Source organism: Haliotis cracherodii, unplaced genomic scaffold (assembly GCF_022045235.1).
Source record: "Haliotis cracherodii isolate W230 unplaced genomic scaffold, xgHalCrac1.p SCAF_12, whole genome shotgun sequence".
NCBI classification, from domain to species: Eukaryota; Metazoa; Mollusca; class Gastropoda; order Lepetellida; family Haliotidae; genus Haliotis; species Haliotis cracherodii.
In genome coordinates, this window is record NW_027266267.1 from 6,666,377 (window position 1) to 6,677,570 (window position 11,194).

At 43.6% G+C, this 11,194-nt stretch overlaps 1 protein-coding gene across 1 annotated transcript; it reads left to right on the plus strand.

Moving 5' to 3' along the window:
* Positions 1 to 438: 438 nt before the first annotated feature.
* Positions 439 to 9,880, plus strand: LOC139457480 (probable chitinase 10). Its single transcript, XM_071238864.1, has 7 exons — positions 439 to 496; positions 1,739 to 1,943; positions 2,609 to 2,733; positions 3,333 to 3,516; positions 6,211 to 6,311; positions 8,965 to 9,151; positions 9,637 to 9,880. Exons 1-7 carry the CDS (start codon positions 439 to 441, stop codon positions 9,878 to 9,880), a joined length of 1,104 nt encoding a protein of 367 aa, XP_071094965.1.
* Positions 9,881 to 11,194: the final 1,314 nt, after the last annotated feature.

Below are 11,194 nucleotides of genomic sequence, written 5' to 3' on the forward strand. Positions count from 1 at the left end.
TCATGTCGGGGGGACACCAGACACCCCCCACCCCCCCCCCCCCCCCCCCCCCCCCCCCCCACCCCCACCATCCAGTTTCATAAAAAAACCATCCACTCTCTGTGACATAGGCGGAAACCACCGCATCTTGAATTGTTAATCACATTGCCAACATACTCAGATCTATTGATGCTTATTGGGATATGTTACATCCCTTGAGTGAGTGAGTGAGTCAGTCAGTGAGTCAGTCAGTGAGTCAGTGAGTCAGTCAGTCAGTCAGTCAGTCTTTACGCCGCTGTTAACAATATTCCAGCAATATCACGGCGGGGCTTCACACATTGTACCCATGTGGGGAATCGAACCCGGGTCTTCGACGTTACGAGCGAACACTTTAACCACTTAGCTGAACAATGACGCTGATAATATGTTGGCTATGTTTGTGTTTCAGAAACGACAAGAATGACTTTCACGCATCTCCTCGCACTGCTGGTGTTGTCGCCCACATTGATTGATGCAGGTGCGTGTTTCTGTTTTATTAACACTCGAAGTTGGTTCATGATGGCTGCACAGTAGAGACATGTTTGATACCTGTAATCGTGGATAATGGTTGTTATGTTGTCTATAGCGTCACGTTATTGTTGATGACATAAATAGCGTAGGCGATGACGTGAAGACGTAGAGCGTGTTGAGGAAGTAGTCCGTGTGGAGGATGTTGTGTGTGGGAGGCAGAAGGCGGTAGTCCTGGATATACCACTTCTTTATGATAATGAGACCGCCTCCGTGGTCTAATGGTAGAGCCTCCGCCCGGAGAGCGGAAGGTCCGGGGTTCGATCCCCGGCCGCGCCATACCAACAGACGTAAAATAAGGTACTTGTTGTTACCCTGTCTGGCGCTCGGCATTAAGGGGCGTCTTCACGTTATCGGCCTAACTATTAAGATTATGTTGGAATACACTAAATGGCGAACACCTTGTGTCATCACTGATTTCCGATGATCCATTCATACAATTGTCACCGCTATTGCAAACAATGGAGTGTGTTTCGGCAGAGAGGCGCTGACGTTTTATCTACAGTTAATACGGTTATGCCGAACTCAAAGGGCCAACTTATTTTAGTTCGATATAACCGTAGTTTGTTTTAAGCATATATATATAGCGTGTATACAACAAATGGACGGGGCCATGTATATACAGTTCGTTATATCCGTCAGGTCGTTATAAGCGTGTTCGTTATAACCGTAGTTTACTGTGTATTATGATGGACGGAAAAGATAATTCAGACTCTATTATTAACGGCCGCCATGATACAGTTGGAATGAAGTGAGTGAGGTATACAGCAGGACAAACACACATTGTGGTGCGTGCACTAAAGTCCTATCTCACGATAACTTTGTTCCGTCATATCTGTAGACCGCCTCCGTGGTCTAGTGGTAGAGCGTCCGCCCGGAGAGTGGAAGGTCCGCGGTTCGATCCCAGGCCGCGTCATACCAAAAGACGTTAAAAGATGGTACTTGTTGTTACCCTGTCTGGCGCTCGGCATTAAGGGGCTAAAACAAGGACTGGTCGGCTCGGGGTCAGTGTACTGTGTATTCATGTTAAACTGCGGCATGGTATCTCAGTAAGCTAGCACTATAAATCGGCATCAGACCGGACTAGTACAAGCAGCCACACAAACACACGTACATGCACGTCGCTATATACGTGCAATAATCTTGGACGCGACGTTAAACCCCATTTCACCTCACCTCATTTTGTTTTCAGCGTGCATTACAAGTTGCGCCGGCAAATCAACGACTGACGGCGTCCGCTACCCCGACTGTGACGACTGCACCTACTACATCAGATGTGAACCAACTGGCTTATCACGCAGGAAGTGTCCAGCAATGCTGAATTTCAACTCTGCTGCAAATAACTGTGATACTGTTGCAAATGCAGTTTGCGGGTACGTATTGTGTGGTGGTCTCACGTGGTCAACCACTTTGTGGAATGTCCCTTGTTTGTGAAGTCTGGTGGAATCGATGACGAAGTCTGGCAATGGTCAGTCTCTGAACTCGATACAATATTGGCCCCGTCAACGCCATTCAAAGACACCACTCTCTCTGTTCTGCTGGTGACCTTGGCATTTTGCTTGCTGTTATGAGCTGTGATGGTTTCGAATCTGTCCGTTGTGAAACCCCATGTACTGATTCTTTCGTACTGTCATTCAACAATGGTTTGATACAAATTCACGACAAACCATTTTCTACTTCCAACAGTAATTCGGTTATGTTTATGCAATCGCTTTAACATGAATCCAGTTTCATTCAGCCAACGTATTTATCCCTGTTCACAACCAATGTAAATTATGGAAACTTTCTTTTGATCTTGAAATGGTAAAAATGAATCCAAATGATTAAATATAGATATAACTCATACATTGCCCTCGGCCTTCAGGATGTCCCCAATCGGGTATGCGTTCATCACTGTATTCAGTCAATCATAATCGTCAATCATATGTTCAGCCATGGCTGTATTCAGGCAGTCGGTCAATCAGTCGTCAATCAGGTGTCTAGCATCACTGTATGCAGTCTTTCGTCTGTCAATCACAGTCGTCAATCAGGCATCTAACAATCTTACTAATTTTCCTTGAAGAACAACGTCAGCGACTACATCCGCAACTACATCAGCCACTACATCTGCGACTACATCTGCCACTACATCTGCAACAACTTCAGCAACGACCTCACAGACAACGACATCGCTAACGACTCCGGCAGGTAAAAAAAGTTAAATAATCAGGCGTTAAATCATACTACCAGCATATATTGAGGATCGTGCCTCCGCCCCTGATAACGCTGGGACGAATGTCTGTGTGGCCACCACTGGTTCAAGGCCGGAAAATGGTTTGCCAGCTCATTAATAGATTCCCAACTTGCTTTACGAAGTAAAGATGTCCACGTTTAATTACAATGGAAACCTCGTCTCGTCTCCGTTCGATAGGACCTCCACCATAATACCATAATAACGTCAGGGCTAATTCCGTTCAATTGAAGGAGGCACGGGCGGCCCAGTCGTGTAATGCGCCAATTCGCTATGCAGAGTTGTGTCCTTTGGACGCACCAGGCGCCTGTGGTTATGGGTTCGAATCCCTGTTCGCAAAGATCATGTTTCTAGGTTTGTCAGCACCATACCCGTGCTCGTGGGTTTCACCGAAGTGGTAAACGTCTGAGACCTGCATCATTTCGGTCTTTCCTCCCTCATTAAGCTGACACGCCGTGATATAACTGGAATACTGTTAAAAGCGGCGTTAAACCAAACTCACTCACTCACTCTTTGTATGACAATTCCATGTGAGGATGTGTTCGTGTATTTACAGCGGGGACGTGTGTGTCATCGTGTGTCGGGATCCCAGTCTCCAGTGAAAGGTACCCGCATTGCAGCAACTGCAACTTATATGTACAGTGTCTGCCTGGGGGGATAACCATCACCGCCTGTCCCTCCTCACTCCACCACAACGACGACAACGACGAATGTGACTTTCCCGCGAATGCCGGTTGCACGTAAGTTACATGCATTCGTAAGACTGCGTGCATGTGTGCGTGGGTTTGGAGCCAAAGTGCATGCATGTGTGCGTGGGTTTGGAGCCAAAGTGCTTGCATGTGTGCGTGGGTTTGGAACCAAAGTGCATGCATGTGTGCGTGGGTTTGGAACCAAAGTGCCTACCCGTGTACGTGGGTTTGGAGCAAAAGTGCATGCATGTGTGCAGGGGGTTTGGATCGAAAGAACATGCATGTGTGCATGAGTTTGGAGCCAAAGTGCATGCATATGTGCGTGGGTTTGGAGATAAAGTGTATGCATGTATACGTAGGTTTGGAGCCAAAGTGCATGCATATGTGCGTGGGTTTGGAGCCAAAGTGCCTGCATGTGTACGTAGGTTTGGAGCCAAAGTGCATGCATATGTGCGTGGGTTTGGAGCCAAAGTGCTTGCATGTGTGCGTGGGTTTGGAACCAAAGTGCATGCATGTGTGCGTGGGTTTGGAACCAAAGTGCCTACCCGTGTACGTGGGTTTGAAGCCAAAGCGCATGCATGTGTGTGTGGGTTTGGAGCCAAAGTGCCTGCATGTGTACGTGGGTTTGAAGCCAAAGTGCATGCATGTGTACGTGGGTTTGGAGCCAAAGTGCCTGCCTGTGTACGTGGGTTTGGAGCCATAATTTATGCATGTGTACGTGGGTTTGGAGCCAACGTGTCTGCATGTGTACGGTAGGGCGTGGTGTGTTAGATATTCCAGTGTTTTCAAGGTAAGTGAACCTAGGTACTGCATTACAAACATATGGTGAATAATAATTTAAACGGCGTGGTACTCAAGTGGTACTAAGAATGAGTGAATATGGTCAGTACGCTGCTGTTAGCAATAGTCCAGCATTATTTATACCCGAAGTGGGCTTCATGTGCACACATTGAACACATGTGGGGAATCGAACCTGGGCCTTCAATGTGACGAGCGAACGATTTAACCATGAGGCTAGCCCACAAGCCCGTCCAATTAGAATGTCATACTTACTTTAACGCTGCATTGGCTCGTTTGTACAGTAAAGTACGGTTATAACGAACTCAAAGGGACAACTAATTTTAGTTCGTTATAACTGTAGTTCGTTATAAGCATACATACATCATAACTACAGCAAAAAGTCGGGACCAAAAGGTAAGTTCGTTATACACGTCAGTTCGTAATAAGCGTGTTCGTTTTACCCGTAGTTTGTATTTCATTTTACGAACAATTATTTTCATATTGGATGAGATCAAGCGATATCTACACTGTAGATATATAGAATACTAAACGAGCTCCCGTGTAATAACAATGTTATGAAACGAGTGAATAGTTCTGGTATCTGACGAGCGAAAGCGAGTCAGATACCACAACTATTCACGAGTTTCATAAAATTGGTTTTACACGAGAGCGAGTTTAGTATTTTATTTATTACTTGTCATTTATAATGTTTTTAGAATTATACTGTTGAGTGTAAATAGGCTGACACCTACAAGATCCATGGCATAATCCAATTGAGTTTAACAGAATAATACTTAAAACACGTCAAAAGTTGAAACGTATGAATTTAATATCATACAATGGTCCACCTTTAGAATTCAGGTGTTCGTCCCACAAAATTATCGTAGTGCTAAGGCTATCACAACTCACGTAATTTAACTTAGACTAAAAACTCTCGTTGCGCTAGAGTACGATCGCCTTGTGGAACGGGGCCTTGCAGCTCAAAGTTTACAATGACGTCACAATACCCGATGACGTAATTTGTTGAATTTTGTTGCAAGATCCATCGGCGAGTCAAAGCAATGTGACGTCAGCCTAGCAACAAGGTTGCTGGGGTCATCTAGTGTGCATAAGCTCCTCCCAGTGATCTATCATCTCCACACACAATGTCGTTGAATACGCCAAGGGATGTTGAGAGCTTTCAATATTTGTTCGTGAAACGTGTTCCGAGAGTACATTAGCACGCGTTTTGGTATTAAACAATGTGTAATAAAGCTGTATGTTTATTAAACGGGTGATCTCTTCACGGGCAAGTAATAAATCGCTGCAATGAAATTACATCACAATGCTTTGCAGACCATTGTGACGTCATTGGTTACCATGATGTCACAATCAAATGACATCACTAATGGCTCTGCTACTGAACCTGTTAGCAGTACTTTTTACACTGAAGACACTTCTTATTACTGTCTACAAATTGAAAAAAGTTGGAAGAATGATGTTGGATGATAAATAAAATCTCACCCTCGTGTCTTTTGATATCAAATATATCAACACTCGTTGATAAAAGTGGAAAAAATCCTTGGCAAGCCTCGGACTTTTTCCACTTTTATCAACTCGTGTTGATATATTTGATATCAAAAGACACTCGGGTGAGATTCTCTATATATAATATATATTTTTTAAATTTATTTATTATTTTTTTAAATATATTTTTTTATTATTAATTCACAATGAATACATATATATTCAATGTGATTCATAGTCCTGTTGAGGCTGGATGTACAAGCTTTTATTTTGAACCCTTATTATGTCATGTGTTTTTACCATGACCGCTTGTGCACAAAAAATAAAATCTCTCTCGGTGCTGAATGAAGGGTTTCCAGGTAAAGGGGGCTTTGGAATAACGAGGTTTGGATATTTAGAGTTTTGTGGCTCCCGGGATATTGTTTTAAGAAGAGTTTTATGGAAAAGTTGATGTTTCAGACATACGTCACCAACGACGTCAGCAACAACGTCTGCAACGACGTCAGCGACTACAACATCACGTACTACGTCACCAACAACGACCTCTCTTACGACCAATCGTAAGTACAACATATGATTAAATCACTTCCATGTCTTGGTAGGCTCGGGGTGAATTGTACTCCTATTCCGTTTGTTATTTCGTTATTTCGACGTTTCAAACTACTCTAACTTAATTCATTCTGTCCAAACGCCAACACTGCGTGAAATAAAACGGAAAATGAAACTTAGTTTAATCTTAAATTACGACATATTCAATAAATTTAAAAACATACTTTGGGCTAGGTACCTGTATGACATAACGAATAACGGTATCATATAATTTCTCTGACCTGGTTGAATTAACGGAACAGTGAGTCAGTGAGTATGTTTTTGGCAATATCACGGCGGGAGACACCAGAAATAGGCCTAACACATTGTACCCATGTGGGGAATCGAACCCGCCCTCCGACGTGACGAGTGAACGCTTAAACCACTAGGCATATCCGCACATCATCTGAAGTAGCAATTGATCCATATCAACCCAGCATCCCTCTCAGACCTCCTTCTGCTCCGTGTAGATAATATCATTGGACGCGCAGTATGATGACACAAGATCTGTAAGACAGGCTTTAAATATGTTGTACTCTGTATTCAGACAAGTAATAAGACGGAAGCTTTCAGTCAAATCACTTGTCTCAGGAAAAAGTATTGTTCGACCTTTGCGCAACCTTTGGTATTATGGAGTTACATTTTGGCTGGACTAACGAGTCTATGCATAGTCCAATCAAAATTGCGTTCCGAAATTAAAATCCAGTTCGTAAATTGTCATGCAGATTTCGGTCGATTGCAGGATTTGCAAAGCATGTGCAGCGCTAATTCCTTGTCGAGAGATATTTGTTTAATCTTTGCATGTTTTTAATCAAGTTGCTCACGTGATTTGATGCACTTCGCAATGTAAGACTCGTTTTATCACAAGTTATGGATCTTGATTACCGATCAGATCGTCCTGAGTGGGCGCCACCATTTTGTGTGAAGCAAACGCAAGTGATACGAGAGGTGGAATCTGATTGGTCCATAGGAGAGGCTTAGAAGGGACATAACTGGTAATAGACACTGGTGGCGCAACGATCGAGGCCAGGAATTCCAGCCTAGTTCGGCAAGGGTGGAAAGTGGACTTTTTAAGTCAGTTAACTCTCTTGCCTAGGGAAGATGGCATTTAATTGTCCGTAAAACTGTTGTTGTTGTTTTTTCGTCAGATTTTAACATTTTTTTTTGTTTTCGGAAATTACTTTTCTTGGCCCACTTTGTTTCGATGATCTTGTTTATTACCCCTTTGTGGTTTAATGTCTTTGGAAACTGTATGACGTTCCTCCAGTATCCGAGCAGAAGCATACACGCATCGGTTAAGCTCATGTGTGGGTTATCAGTAACAACTGCATCAGGACATTTAGGGAGAACGATGCGAACGTGCATTTGCAATTTTGGGTCTGCTACTGTTGGTACTGAGGAGTCATGCAAAGACGCCTGACGAGTGTTGGCAGTTAGCTTCCCAGGTTCACGGCGCATAAATAACTTTAATCGCCAGAGCTGGTCACGAATACTCTGCTCTGTCATGTGTGCATACATTGGCATGGCTATTGTCCCATTGCTGCTTCAGTAATTTGCCATTTATACGTGGTATGTCTGGCCATCCTGTTGCTTTCGAACGCTCAAGAAGTGTGGACTTGAGTTGGTGCGTCCAACTTTTTTTGTGATGGGTTCTGTGCCTCCTCCTGGGGCAAGTCCCATCTCCAGTTTGGTTTGTTTGTACACCGGAGGGGGGCTGACGGGGATGCGGCATTCTGTAACCCAGTTTTGGTCTAGTTTTGCGGAATTACGCCTGCCTGGGTGATCTACCTTTGGTTCAGCGGAATACATCCTCCCTATCTAGGTCCACTACATCACCAGGCTTTTATTACTTTCTTGTTTGTTCATTTTCAGACACCATGTATATCTTCCTTCGTCTGACAGTTAATCTACAGCTTCGAGTATTTACAAAATATCAGGGATTAGTATTGATATTTATTCATAATTCGTTCCAGAAAATACTGGTTTCATAAAACAAACAATCACTCGACATGCTTCTCCCGTCAGAGCAGTGACCAAAATATATCTAGTCTCTTTGTGTTGGGTAGGACTGTGTTTGGGTAGGATTGTGCTTGCATTTGGTAGGAGTGTGCTTTGGTAGGTGTGTGTTTACGTTGGATTGTGCTTGGGTAGGATTGTGCTTCAGTAGGATTGTGTTTGTGTTGGGTAGGAATGTGCTTGGGTAAAAATGTGCTTGTATTTGTTAGGAATGTGCTTGGGTGGGATTATGTTTGTATAGGGTAGGAGTGTGCTTGGGTAAGATTGTGCTCGGGTAGGATTGTGCTTGGTTAGGATTGTGCTTGGTTAGGATTGTGCTTGGGTAGGAGTGTGCTTGGGTAGGATTGTGTTTGTGTTGGGTGGAATTGTGCTTGTATGGGGAAGCATTGTGCTTGTTGTGGATATGATTGTGTTTGTATGGGGAAGGATTGTGTTTGTGTGGGGAAGGACTGTGTTTGTGTGGGGAAGGATTGTGTTTGTGTTGGGTAGGATTGTGTTTGTGTGGGGAAGGATTGTGTTTGTGTTGGGTAGGATTGTGTTTGTTAGGGGCAGGATTGTCCTTTCAGCAGTTTCGCTTCTTTTCCGTCTATGTTTGGTTTGTACTTCCAGCCTCTAACGTCTGCCTCTCCAGCTGCAACAACGTCGCCATCAGCAACGAGCGTTACCCGTACTGCGGGTCCTGCACCCACTACGTCCAGTGTCTCAACAGTGGGATGACTGTGGTGAAATGTCCCGGCAACCTGTGGCACAACGACGCCATCGACGACTGCGACATTCCAAGTAATACGATCTGCTAGTAAGTCTCACTCCAGCCTTATCTGTCTAACATACATACACACACAGACACACAGACACACAGACAAACATACATACACACACAGAGAGACACACACTTACATAAAAACATACATACAAACATACATACATACACACACACACACACACACATACATACACGCACAGAGAGACACATACATACATACATACATACATACATACATACATACATACATACATACATACATACATACATACATACATACATACATACATACACACACAGACACACTTACATACACACACAGACACACTTACATACACACACAGACACACACACAGACACACACACACACAGACACACACACACACACACACACACACACACACACACACACACACACACACACATACGTGATTCTACTGCATGCCGTACGTGAAAATTGCATTTGTGATCAACATAATCATTTGAATTCTGACTGATTGGAATTAATTTTTTTCAAGCGCGACGACGTCACAGACAACACCTACTACAGCTCTACTATCAGGAACAACCGGGCCCTGCATCACATCCTGCTCCGGCCACACCGACGGCAACTACCAGCACTGCTCCACCTGCACCAGCTACATCGCCTGCTCCAACGGCTTAACATACACCATGCCGTGCGCCGGGAACTTGATCTGGGACAACGTAGAGAAACAATGTCTAGGAACGTCGGGCACCTGCACACCTGTCACCCCTCCGTAATCTGCAAGAGGACTCGTCCCCCAATCGATGAATGTTATGTGCGAAAATACGACAAACCAATCGGAATGCGTGTACGATTTCAAGTTCGTCAAACAGTCCCTCAGAAAAAAGTTTTGATTTTACATGATTTGCATCAAGAAATATACCCAAGGTGTACCCAAGATGTGTTCAATCATACTGAATAATTCCGCACGTCCCGATGTGCTTTAAATTGCATCTGAAATATATATAATATAAGGGGAAATATATGTGAACCATTAAGCAACGAGGTGACAATTGATTTAGGTATGCCCGTTTTTGCTAAGACAAATGACCATCGGCGGGGCACGAATCGCTATTCGGCTTGTCCCGGAATAACACGAATTGGTCACGAATGTTTCAGGATAACTCGTGTTCAATTCGGTACCACTCGTGTCATTCCGGAACAAGCCGAGATTCGTGGCCATGACTTTGATTAGGTTACGTTTTAAACCCAAACGCGTCTCTCACAACCACCTCGATCAAAATCTTAAACAGTTTGTCCCTTACGGATATTAGGAGTTCGGATAATTTTCAAGATAGGTCAACACTTGAGATTATTTAGGAGTATTTGCAGGTACATTCCCACTATTTTTTCGTGTTTTCATATTCTAAGGGGAACGTTTTGTGGGGGGTCGGGTCTTGCAGTTTTACGGAAATGGGGGACTCGTTGCTTTAATTTGTTTTTTGGGTCCGTCCCCCACCGAGCCTGCGTTCTGATGAGGTGTCATGAAGGCAATTCCATCAAAGAGCAACTGAGGAAAAGATGTAATGTGGCCTTTGAATAAAAAAATATGCATTTTAAAAATATTCCGGTGTTGTGTATATATAACATATATAGCTACGCGATATATCGCAAGGTGCAATGAATTATCATATAAAGGTTAGGTGTCTCGGCAGGATAAAGCCAACGGATAAAAACGGAGAGAGATGCAAATATCAAAGGTCAAGTAGGGACTACTTTCACTGTTTATAAACAAAAATGGCGTCGCCCTCGTCATTCGGCGATCGAGTCAGAATTAACCATCGGGAATCTGGATAAACTACAGGGATAAGTGCTATCATTATCAAGAGAACGGTCTAATATACTGAAAATCAGTGTCTAACTGTGACGTAGCTAAGGCATTTTATAAGTTTTGGCAACTTTGGAGATAAAAATTTCGAAACAATTTTGCGAGGGCACTAGGCCTAGCCAAGCGGGATCAGTAGGGATATCTGTGCTTGTAGACCTCTGCGGCTTTAAACCTCCACAAATTAAAATATTTGGAATTGGCCGAAATATGTTTGAATTGTTAC